The sequence below is a fragment of the Dermochelys coriacea genome, chromosome 1 (genome assembly GCF_009764565.3).
Source record: "Dermochelys coriacea isolate rDerCor1 chromosome 1, rDerCor1.pri.v4, whole genome shotgun sequence".
Taxonomy (NCBI): Eukaryota; Metazoa; Chordata; order Testudines; family Dermochelyidae; genus Dermochelys; species Dermochelys coriacea.
Window position 1 is genome coordinate 211,715,649 of NC_050068.2, and position 18,838 is coordinate 211,734,486.

At 48.6% G+C, this 18,838-nt stretch overlaps 1 protein-coding gene across 3 annotated transcripts; it reads right to left on the minus strand.

Annotated features, from left to right (window-relative positions):
- Positions 1 to 238: 238 nt before the first annotated feature.
- On the minus strand, positions 239 to 14,776 carry LOC119851777 (solute carrier family 25 member 33-like). 3 transcript variants are annotated; one of them, XM_038392160.2, is made up of 8 exons: positions 14,428 to 14,553; positions 11,699 to 11,739; positions 8,350 to 8,526; positions 6,058 to 6,135; positions 5,605 to 5,705; positions 2,592 to 2,658; positions 2,047 to 2,330; positions 239 to 1,950 (listed from the first exon to the last, which is right to left on the minus strand). In XM_038392160.2, the coding sequence occupies exons 2-8, from the start codon at positions 11,710 to 11,712 to the stop codon at positions 1,754 to 1,756; spliced, it is 918 nt and encodes a 305-aa protein (XP_038248088.1). In that variant the 5' UTR covers positions 11,713 to 11,739; positions 14,428 to 14,553; the 3' UTR covers positions 239 to 1,753. The 3 variants fall into 3 exon arrangements, with proteins under 3 accessions (XP_038248088.1, XP_038248077.1, XP_038248066.1); XM_038392149.2 differs by lacking the exon at positions 11,699 to 11,739 and having other exon boundaries at positions 14,428 to 14,776; XM_038392138.2 differs by lacking the exon at positions 11,699 to 11,739 and having other exon boundaries at positions 239 to 2,330; positions 14,428 to 14,666.
- Between the last annotated feature and the right edge of the window lie 4,062 nt (positions 14,777 to 18,838).

Sequence of the window (18,838 nt, forward strand, 5' to 3'; positions counted from 1 at the left end):
ACTTTCTACTCTTAACCCCTCTCCTTCTCCATAGCACCCCAGGAACACAGGCTGGGCCATGGGCTCCTTGCCCATACTCCCTCACATTAGGTCCCTCTCCTGAGGATGGGATAGTATAGGGACCCATGTGAAGGGAGTGGAGCATTTAGGAGCAGCAGGGAAGAAGAAAACACCCACCAGCAAGGGTTGGGCAAGCGTGGTCAGCTGCAGGCCCCCACATATATATATATATTGTATATTTTTTCAATGTTGTCATTTGAGGTTTATTCTTGTTTGATGCAAAAAAAAAAAAACAAAAACAAAAACCCACAAACCTGCAGCTTGTGTCGCTTTGTAAAATCGTCAATAAGCCTAAACAAGTGAAGGAAGGAGGGAACGAGGTGGATTTTAAAATAAAAGGATTTAAAAAAAAAAAACAGACTCAAGGCTTCTGGGATTCTTCATTCTGAAAGGCAGAGGCTGGAGTGGATGCTTGAAGGGCAGCAGTTAGCCCTATAGGCCCTCTTGCCTGGCAAAATGGCATCATTTTCCAACCTGTTACCTCCACTTAGGTAACTGAAAACCATAAGCATTTTGTCCACAGCAGGGCCTTAGTTTTAGACAGTCTGGTTCCCCTGCAGTGGGTTCAAGGAGGTTGGGGGATTAGTCCCTCAGATACAGACAGACTAAACTGAAAACATCAAAGTGTATTAACAAATCCCTCAACTTCAACGCTCGCATCCACCCTCTAAATGACATTCACAGGCACAAAACAGTACGTTTCACACACCAGGAATCCAGCTTGGTTTTTATATCTACTGTTCCTCATCTCACAGTACCTCCAGTAGAGGAAGACAGAACTGGGCCCTTGCACGTGCCTTCCCTGCAGAGAACACACTTGAGAGAGGAATAGATGGGGCCTACACTAACACAAGCTGCCCAGGCCAGAAATCCCCCTGCCAGGATGCATCCTGCTTCTCTTGATACATGGGGTTGAGTTCTAACCCACTACCCTGGCCTCTCTTAAGGAGGGGAAAAAGGCAGAGTTAATTGCTCAGCTGTATGATTCTTTCCACAGGTGACTGCTCCCCTAAGGAGATGATGTCAGATACCTGCTAAGTACCATGCACTAGGATGTCTATCAGTCAGGTTTAGAGAATCCTTTGGAAGAAGACAGGGTAGAGGCTAGGACTCTGTATAGAGACCCTGACTACGTGTAGAATCCCAGGGAGTAGCTGAAGGAGTAGCAAAATCTGTTTGCTGCATGAGTTTCTTCAGATTTGTTTACTCTCCCTATCCACTGACTACATGTCCAGCTACGCCCATAGGCCAGGCCCAAGAAGAGTAGAGCTCCTGGGGCTAACTATACATTTACTTTTAGTGATGGGGATGGCCAGCTAGGGAATATATAAAAATTTATTTATCCTTCTTTCTCTTCCTCCACTGCACTCCATGCTCTTGGGCTTTGCACTAGGAGCCCCCACTGAACATATTCTAGCTGGTTTACTGCCACCTCAGAGCATCAGACCAGTTACACTTTCTGGAGGTTGATGGTAGAGGCCACGCACCATCCAGAACCACCACTCTGGCCTGAGAACTCTGCATCCTGTCAGCAGACAGACTGCCACACACAAGTTCATCACCACGCCGGCCTCCTGCTACAGAGTGAGCAGCACTACCTTGTGGAACAGGAAAAACATGTCAGGTTGCAAGACCTTGGCTCTCCCGTGCACAGCTAGCAGCCTTAACAAGGGGCTGGTGCATTTGTGCAGGGTCACAGTTTGATGGCCAAGTGGATGATCAGTTCATAGGTAGCCATCATGATAGCTGTGTTGGGGATCTGGCGCATCATCTGGGCCGGGAGTCCTCGGTACAGAGCCAGGGGTCCCTCTTCTTGGGCCACCAGCCGCAGGGTCTGCACAAAGGAGCGATAACGGGATCCTTCTTCCCGCAGCCGTGTCCGGACAACCTCTGGGAAAACAAAGGGATGGGACTTTAGCAGAGTCATGCTCCAGGCCAGGCCTCTCCCAGCAGGAGGGTGGTGGAGGGGAGGATGGAGCAGCTCACCGTGTGGGTATGCAATACATGAGGCACATGTCTTGGAGATGGCAGCAGCTGCCATGAGTCCAAAGAAATCATGGCTGTTAGGTGCAAGTGCAAAGGCTGTTGGGAGGAATGGCTGCTGCTCCCGCAGCTGTTGTTTCAGCGCCTCATAGATGACAAAATGGATGACTGTCTCTGAGACTCCAGCGTAGGAGGCACTGATTCCACGGTAAAATCCACGCAGGCCCTCAGTGCGGTACACTCGTACGGCACACTGGAGGGCATTACTGTGCTTCTCCCCCCTTGCCCTGCAGAGACCAAGAGGGGGATTAGAATCACCCATACACAGCTCTGCCACTGCCCCTCAATACTGGTCAACAGCACACCCCCCACCCCTGCCAAAACATATACCCCTTGTTATTTCTGGCCTGGGTACCTCACAGCTGTGTTTGGAAGCTCATTAATAACTGCTTCTTTTCCAGTGTCCTGAAAGCACACATTCTGTCAGTGGGTCACCCCCTGCCCCATGCAGTCTGTGTGCACGCACGTGCGTGCACTCCCTTCCTTACCTGGCTTCCAGCTGCATCCTGGTTTTCACCAGCCAGATGGGATTGGTAAGCGTGGAGGAGGTGACCCCTAGAGAGCAGAAGGTCAGAGGTCATGACAGGTACCAAAGTGGTGCTACAACAGTGCACAGTTTGTGGGGAGTTATTGGTGGGTTAGCTCTTTGAATGCTAGTTAATCTGCAGTGGTGTACCAGTTTGGGCATAGTTTGGGGGTCCCCTGTAAGTGCTCTGCTGGGAGTGAAGAGTTCTAAGGCGAAGCCTGTTTCACTCTGCTTCCCCTTACTGGGAGCCACCCCTCCTGTGCACACATCTGTATTTGGCACTGGTGCAACCACAGCCGGAATACTGTGTCCTGGTCTGCTGTCCATAATTCAAGGAGGTTGATACATTGGAGCGTGCTCAGAGAAGAGCCAGGAGAACAATTAAAGGATTAGAAAACCTGTTTTACAGTGGGTGATTCAAGGAGCTCAATCTGATAATCTTAACAAAGGGTAGGTTGAGGGGTGACTTCATCACAATTTATAAGTATCTACATGGGGAACAAATATTTAATAATATTTAAATATTATTTAATTATAATAGTTGGGCTCCTCAGTCTGGCAGAGAAAGGTCCAATGGCTATAAAATTGAAGCTAGACAAATTCAGATGGCAAGGAAGGCATAACAACCATGAGGGTAATTAACCATTGCAACAATTTAGCAGAGGTCCTGGTGAATTCTCCATCACTGACCATTTTTAAATCAAGATGGGATGTTTTTCTAAAATATGTGTTCTAGGAATTATTTTTGGGACATTCTGGCCTGTGTTATGCAGGAAGTCAGATGATATGATCACAATGGTCTCTTCCGGCCTTGAAATCTATGAATCTCATTGGTTTCATTATAGCCTCATTTCCCCCACCCCTGGTGCCTGGAACCAGAAAGAAGGAGGCTGAACCTGGAAGGAGAGGCAGGAAACAATGAGACTTGCTGAGGATGGAGGGTCCCATTAGAGCAAAGGTCGGCAACATTTTAGAAGTGGTGTACTGAGTCTTCATTTATTCACTTTAATTTAAGGTTTCGCGTGCCAATAATACATTTTAATGTTTTTTAGAAGGTCTCTCTCTCTAAGTCTATATATTATATAACTAAAACTGTTGTCATACGTAAACAAGGTTTTCAAAATGTTTAAGAAGCTTCATTTAAAATTAAATTAAAACGCTGATCTTACACCGTCGGCAGCGGGCTGAGCAAGGGGCCAGCAGCCAGAACCCCAGACCGGCAGTGGGCTGAGCAGCTCAGCCCGCTGGCAGTCTGGGGTTCCGTCCACCGGCTCCTGCCAGCCAGGGTCCCGGCTGCTGGCCCCCCTCAGCCGGTCTGGGGTCCCAGCCCTGTCCACATAGAGTAGGTACCTACCTTCTCCCTAGTTCTAGCCATTCTCTTCCTCTCTCTGCACTGAGATGAGGGTGGGAGTGCACTGAGAACAGGGCTAGGGGTGAAGGAGCAGGTTGGGGTGCAGGGTCTGGCCAGGAGCTAGAATGAAGGAGGGGGCTCAGGGTTGGGGCAGGAGGTTTGGGTGTGAAGCGCTTACCTGAGCAGCTCCCATTTCGTGCAAGGGGTGCAGGTAGGGGTGTGGGGGGTGTGTGTGTGCAGGAGCTCCCGTTTGGTGCTCAGGGTGGGGGTGGGGATGTGGGGGGTGCAAGAGTCAGGGCATGGGGGGCTGGGTATGTATTGGGGATGCCGGAGTCAGGGCTGGGGTTGTGGGGGGGTTTAGAGGTTGTGGACTGGGGTCATGGGGGTGCTCCCAGTCCCCTGCCCTGAGCAGCTCACGGCAGGGGGCTGGAGGGAATATGCTGATGCTACCCCCTTCCCCAAGGTCCCTGTAGCAAGGGCAGTTAGCTGATCGGCTGCAGGGAGGGAGAGGAGGAGGGGCAGGAACCCAGCACGCTGGGGGAAGAGACAGGGAGAGGGGGAAGCTTGCCTGCCCTGCAAGGAAAGAGCGGTGGGCGGGGGGTGGAGAAGAGCGGGCCAGGCAGGGTAGGATTTTTAATGGCAGGCTGCTGTCTGCTGGGGTAGGCAGACAGCAGCATGCCATTAAAACCTGGCACGCGTGTCATAGGTTGCTGACCCCTGCATTAGAGAAAGAGAAGACAACAGGAGCAGGAAAGACAGTGGGACTGCTCAGATTATGTGTGTTGGTTAAGTTACCTGGGTCCCCTGTAGGGAATCCTGTTTGCCAAGGCAATCAAAGAGCTAATGTAGCGATACTCAGACTGAGGCTTGTGAGCCGCAGTGGCTCTGTATTGTCTCCTGAAGCTCTCTGCAGTGCAGGATATTTAAAACACTGATTTAATTATTAACCAATCAGGATGCTTTTACTAGGTTATTAACCAATTGTAGTTGATAAAATAATACTGGGTCAGTCATTTTGCTGTGAGAATTATATCTTAAAAAAAACTAAATATTTCCCATCATACTGTTTAAACATGAATCTACAGCACTATAGTAAATGAAATGATGAAGTGGCTTTTTTGGGTAAGCTGATCGCTAATTTGGCTCCTGAACCCCACTGAGGTTTGAGTATCACTGGGCTAAGGCCTAGATCATTGACACTGAGAAGCAACATCAGGTGAATTAAGAGATATTGTTTCTGTTGTTTCATAGTAGCAGCCGTGTTAGTTTGTATTCGCAAAAAGAAAAGGAGTACTTGTGGCACCTTAGAGACTAACACATTTATTAGAGCATAAGCTTTCGTGAGCTGAAGTGAGCTGTAGCTCACGAAAGCTTATGCTCTAATAAATTTGTTAGTCTCTAAGGTGCCACAAGTACTCCTTTTCTGTTTCTGTTGTGTTTCATTGACCTGGGAAGCTGCTGCAGCAGGATGGGGTGGGCTTCGGAAGGGCTAACAAAGAAATGAGGTGATTATGTGAATGAGAATGGCCTGAGCAGTGACCCCAGATGTTCAAATACCCTCATGTTTACAGGGATCCCAGGCTGAATGGGCCCACTGGTCTAATCCAGCATTGGAGAAGCTCACCTGCACAGACTGCCGATAGCACATGAACTTTCTTGGACTCAGGTCTGAAGACAATATTGAGCTTCTCCTTAGCCCCAGCATAGGCAGCAAAATAGATGGCCCTGGTTGGGGAGAGACATACACGTCCAGTAGCAATCCACCCGAGAGGAGTAACAGAAGCATAAAGGGACCTTGTTTCCACATAACTTACCCCAGACAGAACCTGCACTGAGGATACCTCAGACAACAGCCACACGTGGACACCAGGTGTCAACCCGAGCCTCACAAGGCATGGTGAGGGGCCTCCATTGAGTGTCCCCATGGAGGGACCAGAGACTGCACTGTATCCAGGCCCTGGACACTGTGGGGAGGTGGGGCAGTGACTGGTAAGGACCCTAGGAGAGTGTACCCTAGTGAGACCCTATGGGGGGGGGGGGGAAGAGGAGGAGAATATCCTCACCGAGTGATTCTTACCTGGACGGGGCGACTCCAACAAGGTTGGGACCTAGGCCTCGGAAGAGGGAGCGGATTCCTTCCTTCTCCAGGATGGCCCTGTGGAAGAAAGGAATAAATAAAATCAGAGAAGGAGTGGGACCAGGCTGTCTGTTCTCCTAATCCTCTTTCTCCTCTGTTTATCCCTACCAGCCCTTTCCCTTTCTCTACATCTCATTCTCTCTGCATCTCTCCCTGGCCTCCTTCCTCTCACTCCTTTCCTCCACATTTATCTTGCTCCCCTCATTTTCTGTTCAGCCACTTCTTCACTCTCCCCTCAGTATTTCTTCATTTCCCCCAATTTACCTGCACAATCCAGAATCTGTTTATTCACCACCAGCTGTGACCTTTGTCCCAGCCCCAGCAGCTGCCTCTCAGGACTTGCCTTCATGTCAGTGCTGCACCGGTGCCACTGTAGTGCTTTACTAAAGATGCTACTAACCCAACAGCAAGAGTTTCTCCTGTCAGCGTAGTTAATCCAGTTTCGTGAGAGGTGGTAGCTATGTCAATGAGAGAAGCTCTCTGACTGTCACGGTTCTGTCTACACCTGGGGTTACGTCAGTATAACTGTGGCTCGGGGTGTCCGATACAGGTCTGTAGTAAAGACCTGGCCTCAGACTCAGAGGGTATGTCTACACTGCAATCAGACACCCACGGCTGGCCCCTGCCAGCTGACTCAGGCTCGTGGGGCTCTAGCTAGGGTGTAGACACTGCAGCTCAGGCTGCAACCCAAGCTCTGGGACCTTTCCACCACACAGGGTCCTAGAACAGAGACTCCAGCCCAAATCTGGACATTTACACTGCAATTAAACAGCTCCATGAGCCCAAGTCAGCTGGTATGGACCAGCTGTGGGTGTCTGACTGTAGTGTAGACATAGACATAGCTGAGAGAGACAGGAAGCACACTGAGACACACGCTGTGCCCTGAAGCCCTTTCCTCCATGGCTTTCATCTCTAAGTCCAACTTCCATCCCCCACCCTTCTCCAATTGCTGGCAGGCTCTCCCAGCCTGAACCCCTCATGCTGCTAAATTGCACATGCATGTAACCCCTGTGACGTTATTGACATGAACTGTGACCGTATAGATCATTGTTACAACCAGGGTCCTATGGTTGCTCCAGGTCTTGTACAGAGGGGGTCAAGTGGGATGTTTATGGAAAGGTTGTAGTTTGCTAGTTATGATTATGCTGTCTGTATATGTGTATCATTTTTGTATTTGAAGTTATGAATATTGGCTATATACTTGTATCTCAATGTGTTTGATTCTAAGTAGTCTCAGTAAGCTGACTAAATGCTTCACTGAGAATAGTCCTCTCTCAAGAAGCGCCTACTAAAGAAACACTTAACTGACAATGGACTTTGGGAGACGCCAATCCACATCTGAGCTTTCCTGGGAAGGTTCAAAGTAACATGTAAACAGTGGCATTGGCTTGCAAAAAGCTGAGTTCATGGACATGTGACTTGCCCAGGTATCTACAAACTCCATCTTGTTGCTGTGATTTTGCACAGGAGAACAAAGGGGTTTCCACCCACAAGAGAAAGAATATAAAACACCCTGGAAAGCCCTCCATTTTGTCTTCAGCTGGCTCAAGGGATGGCTTCTCAACCCCAGAGAGATGCCTGAAAGAAACTGGAACAAAGGACAGTAACTATGGGGGTGTGAGTGATTGCTGGACCCAGACTAGGAAGGAGTCCAATCTATGAAAGACGCTTATTGGAACATCTCTAGGGGTGAGATTTCATCTGTAATCAGTTTCTTTAAGTAATAGGCTTAGACTTACGTGTTCTGTTTTATTTTGCTTGGTAACTTACTTTGTTCTGTCTCTTATTACTTGGAACCACTTAAATCCTACTTTTTATATTTAATAAAATCACTTTTTTTTATTAATTAACCCAGAGTAAGTAATTGATACCTGGGGGAGCAAACAGCTATGCATCTCTCTATCAGGATTACAGAGGGCAGACAATTTATGAGTTTACCCCGTATAAGCTTTATGCAGAGTAAAACAGATTTACCGGGGGTTTGGATCCCATTGGGAGTTGGGTGTCTGGGTGCTGGAGACAGCAGCACTTCTTAAGCTGTTTTCAGTTAAGTCTGCAGGTTCAGACCCTGGGTCTGTGTTGCAGCGGCTAGCATGTCTGGCTCAACAAGGCAGGGTTCCTAAGTCCCAAGCTAGCAGGGAAAACGGGCTCAGAGATAGTCTCAGCGCATCGGGAGACAGTCCCAAGGGGGTTTCTGCGACTGAACCCATCACAACCCCCTCCCCAGCTCACCTCATCAGCTGGAGCACGCCGGGTGAGGGTGAGGCTGGACGCACAAACTCCCCATTCAGCCCCTGCAGCTGCACCTCAGGGAGGCAGAGAGGGCGCAGGGCCAACGAGGATGACTGCAGACGTGTCTTCACCACTTCCAAGGGGCAGGTCAGGATGGCTCCAGCTGTGCCACCACATCTGGGGAGACAGTGAGGGCAGATTGGACTGAACAAGAGTTACTCCTCAGGAACAGGGGGCAGCAGCTCTGACCTCCTCTGCATTGTTTCCCTGTTGTCCAGGCCCTCTGGCCTTCCTCACATGTGGCCTCTGGCTCCGGCACTAATTAATGTGCTGGCTCTAACAGCTCCTGGCCAGCCCTGCTCAGGTATCAGCATTTGAGAGAAGCTAAGTCCAGGGAGAGGACTCAAACTCATGACCTTTGCACCGGAGCTGCCCACAGCAAATAGCTCAGCTGCCCAGTCCCATCGCAGGACTTTGCTGATGACGTCAGCAGCTGACTTGACAGCCCTGAAGAGGGTATGATCTGCAGGTCCCCAGAGCAGATTCAGTCCCTACATTAGCAGGGCCAGTGCCCACATTTTGTCCACATGCCTCAGCTTGCCATGGAGGAACCCCCTTTTAGTCTGGAACCTATTCACTCCTGGGCAATTGCCGAAGCTGCCACTGAAGAAGCCAGTTAGTAACAATTGCATTTGTCCACCAGGCCTGGGCTGACACCCACCAAACTGGTTTATAACATAAAAGCCACTAATGGCTTATGTGACTTGTGGTCATTATTGACCCAGGGCCAGACTGGCTCTGGTGCCCTAGAGATGAACGGGATACAGAAACTTTTTCCAGTCCCTTTGAGGCAGACAGACCCCACAATATAAGGCCAGACTAGAATCAGAAAAATCAGAAGGCCCCACAGTCCATGCCCATGGTCTGTCTGTTCAAGGCCTTTGTACGAGCCTGGCTTGTTTGCACCCCAAAAGACTTGTTTACAGAGATGACTTCTAGCTGGTGACCCTGGCCCTTAGTAGTGGTGGGTTGGACAAAGGGAGTTGAGAAGCTGACAGATTTTTCTTGGGATTGGGATTTTTAAGTCTCTTTCTCCGAGTACCTGAACATTTTGCCCTCCACTTTGTGTCCAAAGGCACATGGAGGGTAAAATTCTAAGCAGAGGTCCCAGGGAGAGAGGCAGCATGATGGGTATTTGAGGTAACAGCCTAAGAGATCTGATGATTCAAACTGATACTTATAGAGGAAGTTACCCAGCAAGGTCAGATCTAGTGTGGGGAGCCTCAGAGTGGAAAGCAGAGAATGGCTGATTAGCATCAACAGAGCTGTGTGGGGGCAGAGGCATGGGATCTGATCTCTATGGCGGGAGTTCCGAAGAATGGTCTGACACAGTCGGTGGAGGAGATGGACAGAGGCGCACCCTGGAGGGTCAGCCTTGCAAGCTATACCTCTCCCCTTCCAACCCCACATTCCCTGTCCCCTGCATCCTCTCCCCACTTCCTCCATCGCTGTGTCTCCTTCCCTCCTCCTCCTCTCCAGCATTTTCCTCCCTCGCTCCCTCCCCAGAGACAAGGGAAGTGCCTGGGAAATGCAACCGAGGCAGGTCGCCAGAGAGCCAGCCCTGCTCGCTCGTGAGAAGATGCGCTTGACCTCAGGTCCAGGGCACGGGCTTGTGATAAAGTGCAGACAGCCACGCCTTGCCACGGACCTCTCCCCGGGCAGAGGGAGGCTGGAAGTTTCCCGTGGGGCGATTACCAAGCCCTCTGATTCCGGCTCCTTGATTTATTTGCCCCAAAAGTTTTCCCTGGTAGGAGAAAGGAACCAAAGATGAACCCTCCTTGCGTGCACAGCTGGGTTGCCATGAGGCAACCTGCGCACAGAGCTGCCCAATGTAGTGTGTGGAAGAGACAGAGAACAAAGGAGACCGGGGTATAGGGGAAGGCGGCTTGGGGAAAGGACCGAACTGCGCCCCGTCCCATTTTGGATGAAGCAAAAAAAAAAAAAAACCTGGGGGGGCATCGCTTTTTAGCGGCCCAGGCAGCTGCCTAGTTCGCCTAGTGGTTATACTGGCCCTGCCTGCAGTTGAAATGGTTAAAAACTGTAATGACAACAAAAGAGGAGATGCTGGAATAAACTGGTAAATTAAAGAACAAGTCACCAGGAGTAGATGGCACACCCATTTATTCTGAGGAATTTAAGAATGAAGAGGCTGAGTTGTTAATAGGAATATGCAACCTAAATAAAATCAGCTATTGTACTGGAGGGTAGCAACTGTTTTACCAATCCCTGAAAAAGGCACTAAGAGTGATCCTGGGAATTACAGATCAGAGAGTCTTACCTCTGTACCAGGAACACTGACTGAAATATTAATTAAAAATAGTATTATGAACCCTCTGTGTGAACAAAACAGGGACAAACCATCACAGCTTCTGCAAAGGGAATCTGTTATAATTCTTTGAACTTATCAATAAAATAGCGAATTAAAGAGAACTGGCTGACGTAGCTTTCAAAAAACCTTTATAAAAGACCCTCACAAGAAGCTGTAAAGGAAAGCAAGCAGCATGGGGTGAGAGGTGAACTTCTGTCATGGAATGGAAACTAAGAGAAGAGTAGTATAAATAGCCAATTTCCATCATGGCAAAAGGTTAGGAATGAACTGTCTTGTTCTATACTAGGATTGATATTGTTTAGTTAATGATTTGGAAAGCAGGGAGGGGTGAACAGTGAGATGGTAACATATTTAAATGACAGTTATTTAGATTAGTCAAGACTGGAGAAGACTGAAGAACTTCAGAAGGACCTAACTAAGTGACGTGAATAGACAAAACAAAAGTAGATTAGATTCAGGCATGACAAATGCAAGGCAATGCACACTGCAAGGAATCATCTGAATTCCTCCATCATCTTACTGGATTCTCAACTGTAACCTAGGTGCCCTTGTGGTCAATAAAAATCTCTTCCATGGGCAGTGGCAATCAAAAATTCCAACAAAATGTTACAATGCAGAGGAATGGGATGGAGAATAATACTGGAGCTATTCCAACATCTTTATAAAAGCAATGGAATGCCCTCACATAGAACAGTGTGTTCATCTCTGGTCACCCTCTCTGGAAAATGACATAGATGGAACAAAGCCAGGGTATGGAGATGGGGAGCAAAAATGGCATGAGGCCTGTAGAGGATTAGGAGGCAAGACTGAAAAGACTAGTTTAGAGAGATTAACAGGGGATATGATAAAGGTATGCAAAATAACAATGGGAACTGAGAGGGTAGGTGGGGTACTCTTTACTCTCACAATGAAAGGCAGCAAATTGAAAACCAATAAAACACTTCATACATGCATAATTACCCTGAGGAATTCATGGTCACAAGATAATCAGAGCCCAAGACCTTAATGGGATTAAAAAAAAAAAAAGTTAACATTTATATGGATAATGAGAACTTCAGTTACATTAATAAGGATTAAAACCTCCAGAAGTTTGGAAGGGATCTAACCTCTCCAGTTCAGGGGAACAAGCTGACCTCTAGCCATTGGGGGTCAGGAGGAAACTTTCCTGGGGGAAGAGGAGGGGAAGATAGGTCCCCTGCAGGGTTTCCTGCCCCTTCCTCTAAAACTGCTGGTACTAGCCACCATCAGAGACAGGACACTGGACTAAACAAACCATTGGTTGGACTCAATTCAGAAATTCCCAGGAGATAGAGTTGCTGAGCTCAGTGAAATGTAAGGTCAAATATAAACTGGATATCTGAATATAATAATATTTTGCTCTTTGCTGACACCAATAATTGGAGCATTACAAAAACACTTTAAAAGATTAATAATTTAGGTCTCACCCTCACCATATCAGATAAATAGCTGCTATTTTCCCCTCTTGTATAAAAGGGGAAAATGAGACAAAGAGGTGCAAAGGGACTTGCTTAAAGTCACACAGCCAGTCACTGACAGAACTGGGATTAGATCACACACATCCCAATACACCTATTCCCATAGCTGGGAACAAAACCTTGATTCTTGACTCCCAGGCCTCCTCTAGACACCAGTGACCAGGCCCCATTCCCTTCTAATATTAGCCAAGTGCAAAAGCTACAACACAATGTAAAACAGAAGATATACAGGTTTCAGAGTAGCAGCCGTGTTAGTCTGTATTCGCAAAAAGAAAACGAGGACTTGTGACACCTTAGAGACTAACAAATTTATTTGAGCATAAGCTTTCGTGAGCTACACAAAATAACTCCCCCACCCCACCTCCCACTGTTCCTCAGATGTTCTTGTTAACTGCTGGAAATGGCCCACCTTGATTATCACCACAAAAGGTTTTCCTCCTCCCCCGCCTTCCTGCTGGTAATAGCTCACCTTAAGTGATCACTCTCCTTACAGTGTGTATGGTAACAGCCATTGTTTCATGTTCTCTATGTATATAAATCTCCCCGCTGTATTTTCCACCGAATGCATCTGATGAAGTGAGCTGTAGCTCACGAAAGCTTATGCTCAAATAAATTTGTTAGTCTCTAAGGTGCCACAAGTACTTTTTTTTTTTTTTTAAAAGAAGATATACAGGAATTTGTCCTTTATTTTTGCTAATCAGAAGGTTTGTTCTCGGGGAGCAGCCAAGATGTCACTGGACTGACTATGCTGAGATGAGTCCTGATCCAATTCTCATTCCCCAACTCCTCTCAACCTCTGCACCCACACATTTCCTGCTGAATTCAGGTGGGTGATCTAGGTGGAAAAATTGGCCTAGCAACCAAGCAGCCTCACTCTCTAAGGTTCTATTCTACACAAGTACACTCCTATCCACCTGTACAAGGTACCACATACACATCCAGGATTAAGCCTGCACTTGAGACTGGAATAGGAGAGTCTAGATCAGGACTGAAGCGCATTGCCAGTAACCAGGGTGTGGGGAAGGATAGGATTCTCTGCACTGAACCTTTTAGCAGGGAGCCAGAATTTATGGAACTGGAATGTGCAGGGGAGGAGGCGCCATCTCTTTTCTCATGTCCCAGCCACCATGAGGGTGAGGGACAAAGGGAGATTCATGCAGAGAATCTGGGACTGATGTGTCCCTAATCCTACACCGTGCTCCCTCAGGAGAGGATGGAGAGAGGCGAGGTATACAGAAGCAATCACTGAAAGGGAAGAACACGGGATGAGGGTGTAGTGCGAGAGTTGGGCAGACTGGAGACTCATGGCCCCATCTGGCCTTGAGAATGGACGAATCAGGTATTTGGTGGAACAACAAGGAAAGATACAGGGGTTTTACAGCCCAGATGTGTGGGAGGAATCTGGCACTCAAGAGGGACAGCAGAGAAATACATGAGACTGTGCCCCAGAAACAGAGGGCAAGGCATTTGGGAGAGGAATAGGTGAAACAAGTGTGTACCCCCAGAAGCAGGGTTGGGGTCAGGCATGTGGGGGACAACACAGATACAAGATTTCTACCTTAGAGATGGGAAAGCACAAGTGGAGGACACTCAAGAGAAGGCACAATAAGAGATACACAGTTGAACCCACCCAACTAAGAAAAGGAAAGGATCCAGATAATGGGGTGACAGATACAGGGATAGGCATCCCCTAAACTCAAGTTGATGGGACCATGACACAACCCAGAGAAGGGGTACCCCTGTCACTGCCATATGGCTCTGTGGGGGGATTTCACACCCCAAAGCACAACGTCTGCCGTCTGTGCCTGCCTGCAGCTGCCCCAGTAGATTCTGTTGATTACGGGAGGGGAGAGAACTGGGACTAAGGGCTCGGGACAAAGAGCTCTTGAGCCCTAGCCCCGTCCCTCGGAGGAGCCCTGCTGGCTCCCCTATCAGTAGGGATGGTGGACGTGGTGAGCCCTTCCGTCCCCGCCCCTCTGGGTCCCGCCTGGGCTTCCTCCGGGCTGCTTTGCTCAGGCTAAGAGACAGGGCCACGTGCGCAGAAACAAAACTCATGCGTTTCCCGCCCCCGTTCCCTGCTTCATACCGCGCCGCAGCGGAGGGCCGGCGGGCCAGGAACCGGGGGGAGGCTTCCCGCAGTGCAGGGGGGAAACCAGCCCGCGAGCCCCGCCCGCCCCAGGATCGCTCGCTCACCCTCCTGCGAGCAGGTGCAGCAGCGTGCTCCGATAGGGCATCACCGCCGCGCTCTGCCTCTAGAGCGTCCGTCCACCAGCAGCAGCAGCAGCAACCTGCTGTGACTCCCGGAGCTCGAGCTCGAGCTCAAGCGCAGCGCTCCGCTCCGCTCCTTGCTTCCGCCCAGCGCCGCAGCCCCCCTCTCCCATTGGTCCCCAGCAGACCACGCCGCCGTGATGCAATGGCCGGACGAGCAAGGCGCCCCGCCCTAGCGCAAACACTTTGTCCTTTGTCCGGTCAGGTGCGTGACGTCGGAGAGGCAGGATCCGCCTGTTCCGATTGGACGCCCGCTGCCAGCCGGGCCCTGCCAGCCCTGCGCGCGGCTCGCTGGCCCAGGAGATCTCCGGCGTGGGAGGCGGAGGGTGGCGTGCCTGGGGCGCACATCGGCTGCGTGGGCGGGAGCGGATTATCGGGCGGCCGGTGTTTTCAGCCCTCGTACCGGTCGGGAACGGGAGGGCGCTGCAGTGGATTCTTGGGAGTGTCGTGGGGCGCAGGGACCGAGAAGAGTACAAGCTGGGAAAGGTCTCCAGCAAATGGAGAGGGGGCGCAGGCTGGGGTGGGGGGATTGGGAAGGGCAGTAAAACGGGTGGGTTGCCTGCGGAGCTCATATCTTAACGGTTAAGGATCCAACATGTCTGAAATGCCCCTGTATGGTTTTCCTGCTTCCTTGCCGTTTTTTAAACTCTACCTCCGAGTGAAACGTGCCTGTTTTTTGTTTTTGTGTTTCAATCTAGCCATAGCTCCTGGGGAAAGATAGATTAACTGCAAGCTTCAGGACTCTCCCTTGCTTTCCCTGTATATCTAAGGGTGCCAGCAACGACTGATAATAACATTCTCACTCTCTCTGTAGCACCTTCCATCCTAGGAACTCAGAGGTCTTTGCAAAAAGCAATTAATCCAATGTCACAACAAAAGAATCTCCTTATCCTTAATGCAAAATGGGGAAACTGTGGCACATAAAAGCAAAGTACCTTGTCCAAGATCTATAGCACGGAAGTGATAGAGCCAGGAACAGAACCCAGGTGTCCTATGTTCTATTCTTCATGCTCAATCAACCAAAGCCACAGTCTCTCTCTGCTAATGTATAATTTTATATGAAATCCGGCTAATACACACTAGAGGCAGAAAAGTCTCCTGAAAGAATTAAGTCCCTGGCTTTGTATGTAAAAGGTTGCCTAGACCTGATACTGCAGTTTGAACATCAATGTACATAGGAGATGAGATTCTTTAGCCCAAGAAATTGTGTGTGCTTCCACAGACTCTTTGTTTTATGGCTTTGAATTGATTCAGAATCTGCACACAAATCATATTCACCATAACACTGCACTCTTATACTGCAGGTTTCAGGTCACCTGTGGGATTTGGGAAACTCTTAGTTATTCTAATGTCATGTTTCTCTTCATTGTGTTTTAATAGTGGCTGGTGCAGGTGCTAGCTTGGCAGCCTCTGGGAGCTGAATCATCTGTACAGTGAGTATAGCATGGGCAGTGGCAGGGCAAGCTCCCCATCCCCCAGTAACGTGCCTCAAGGGTGTGTCTACACATAAATACGAGATGCAATTGCAGCATAGGTAGACATACATGCCCTAGGATGGCTCAGAATAGCAGAGTCAAACAGTGGCTCAGGATTCAGCATGGGGTGTGCAAGCATCTTGGGAATGCTGGGTATATATTTGCATTGCTCAGCTGTGCTGAAGCCTGTGGCACCACATCTGCACTATTTTTAGCCATGCTAGTGCTGGTAAAGCTAACACACATATGTCTACCAGTGCTGCAGTCACACTTTGGATTGCAGTGTAGACATACACACAGGAGAGATGGTAATTCAGTCCTGGGTCTCTCTGGTGAGACCACCAAAAATCAGCCAATTAGAGCTCTGTGGACAGGCCTCATTACTTTTATGTTCTCCCTCTTGGGTGGAATCACACAATATTCCAACTTTCAGATCAGGAAATGGGCTGTAGTCCCCTGTGTATCATCCATGATTTCTTAGCCTGGTCCAAGTCTAACGGGGCTTTGACCCCTGCTGTAGATTTCTCTTTAGGAGTTATAACTATTGATTGTTACAGTGACCAAGTAGGTTCCTTAAAGAAAAGTATTTTTTATTCAGAACCATGGCATTCAGTGAAACAGCTTCTTAAGACAATAACAGTCTATGTGCATTTATGCCTTGCCTATGGCTTAGGCAGGCCTAGCTTATGCCATACTCCCCACTTCTGGACTCTTGAGATGCAACATATTTCCATGCAGATCCAGTGTCTCCCTGTCTCACTGGAAGCTTTGCTCTTAATAGTTCCAAAGCACTTTGTTTAGATTTCTTTCCTGGATCCCCCTCCCTTGAGTCACCAGCCAGGCAGTGTGCCAAGCAAGGTAGAAGTAAAACTTCAAAGGAGCTCACAACTTTATTGTTTTTGAGTACCTGCAACATTGTTTGCTTTCTGCCCAGGGTAGCCAACTTTCCAAAAATTTAGCTCTGGTAGTCACATAGCAAACAATACAACAGCAATCCACAAGCAGACAGACATGTGATATTCATAAAAGCAGCTTCTACATTCTCCATGGTGTCTATGCAGGAATCCTTCAGTGAGCTCTGAAATTCAGCCACCTTTGGAGCAGAGCACAGCAGTTATTAATACAGGGATCTCATCTCACCTACCTCTGAAATAGGCCAAGAATACAAGGGATCTTCACCAGACTGAAATAAAGGCTCCTGAAGGAGTAGAGAATCCCAGTATGTCAGTTTCCCCATCACATCCTCTGATAAGGAGGCAAAGAAAACCGGTATGTTCCTGTCCCCTCAATGTAATAGCTGTTGGGAGAGGGAAGGGGATAGAAAATCTTGACCCTACCCCCCCAACACCTGCTGAGGCAGGGTTACAGAATTAAAGTATGTCCCAGTCCTCCCAGTGTGGGAGCTATTGTTTGATATCAGAGCAGCAGGATTCACAGCTCTTAGATCTGTCATTCCCTGAAACTGTTCTGCCCTGTGCTGGTCATAACACAGAAGTAAATGAGAAGACCCAACTTGCAGGGACATAGGCTGAAGCATTCAGACCCTGGAATCTAAACCTGCAGGAAACTTTCCCCTCAGACTCGCTAGTGATCCCCCCACATTGCCAGCAGGGTGCATAGGCTGCTATGCTGCAAGGAGTAATGTGGGTGACACACTGGAGAGTTCTTCCTTCTGAGCCAGTTCCGACCCCACGCTTTTACAATGGATGATCTTCTGGCCAAGATGCTGGAGACCAAGCAGATGAGCTTTTGCCAGCCTCCACAGTAAGATGAGGGGGGCTGTGGGAAGAAATGGCTGTCCTCTGCTCAGGGGATTAGGGTTTCTGTTAGCCCCCACCCCCATCAAGGTGGTATGTATTGAGGGGCACCAAAAGAGGGAAGGGAAGTGTCTGATGATCAGGAGGTTAGGGCTTCTCTAATCCTCATTGAGAGTGGGGCTTGTTACTGAGCTTTCTCTCATGCATCTAGGGTGACCAGACAGCAAATGTGAAAAATCGGGACGGGGTGGGGGGTAATAGGAGCCTATATAAGAAAAAGACCCTAAAATTGGGACATCTGGTCACCCTACTTGCATCCCAGGTGTGGCAGCCCTGGCTCTGTCTGAGAACTCCATGGGCAGCTTTCTCATGATGGTTGGTGCTAAAGAGTTTCTTGGGTTGCTTTCTCAGGGTGCCTACTGTGACACCCTGGCACCCCAATATTCACCACTGTCATAGAATAGAATCATAGAATATCAGGGTTGGAAGGGACCTCAGGAGGCCATCTAGTTCACAACCCCCTGCTCAAAGCAGGACCAATCCCCAACTAAATCATCCCAGCCAGGGCTTTGTCAAGCCTGACCTTAAAAACCTCTAAGGAAGGAGATTCCACGACCTCCCTAGGTAACCCATTCCAGTGCTTCACCACCCTCCTAGTGAAAAAGTTTTTCCTAATATCCAACCTAAACCTCCTCCACTGCAACTTGAGACCATTATTCCTCGTTCTGTCATATAATTAGGATATGTTTTGCACAAAGTATGCCTTGTGACATATCTTTCGAAAATTCTTGGTCTTCTACACATTAATATCTCATTGGATTGATTGTATGTGCTATCGTATGTGAAGTTATGAAGTTTGGCTATGTATGTGTTATTGAAATATGTTGTGAGGTTGAAAACACCCACAAGCAGCCTTTCAGGTACAAAAATAAAAAGGCCAAACAATGTCAATGTCTTATTGAGGAAATGCACACAGGCACAAGGATTACCCCAGGAACTGTGTACAATAGAAATCTCTCAGAGCTATCACTACACAGTGGGAACTGTTTAACCCAAGTCACAGCAAAAGAGCTTTCCAGCAAGTGGGAAGAAGATATAAAAGGG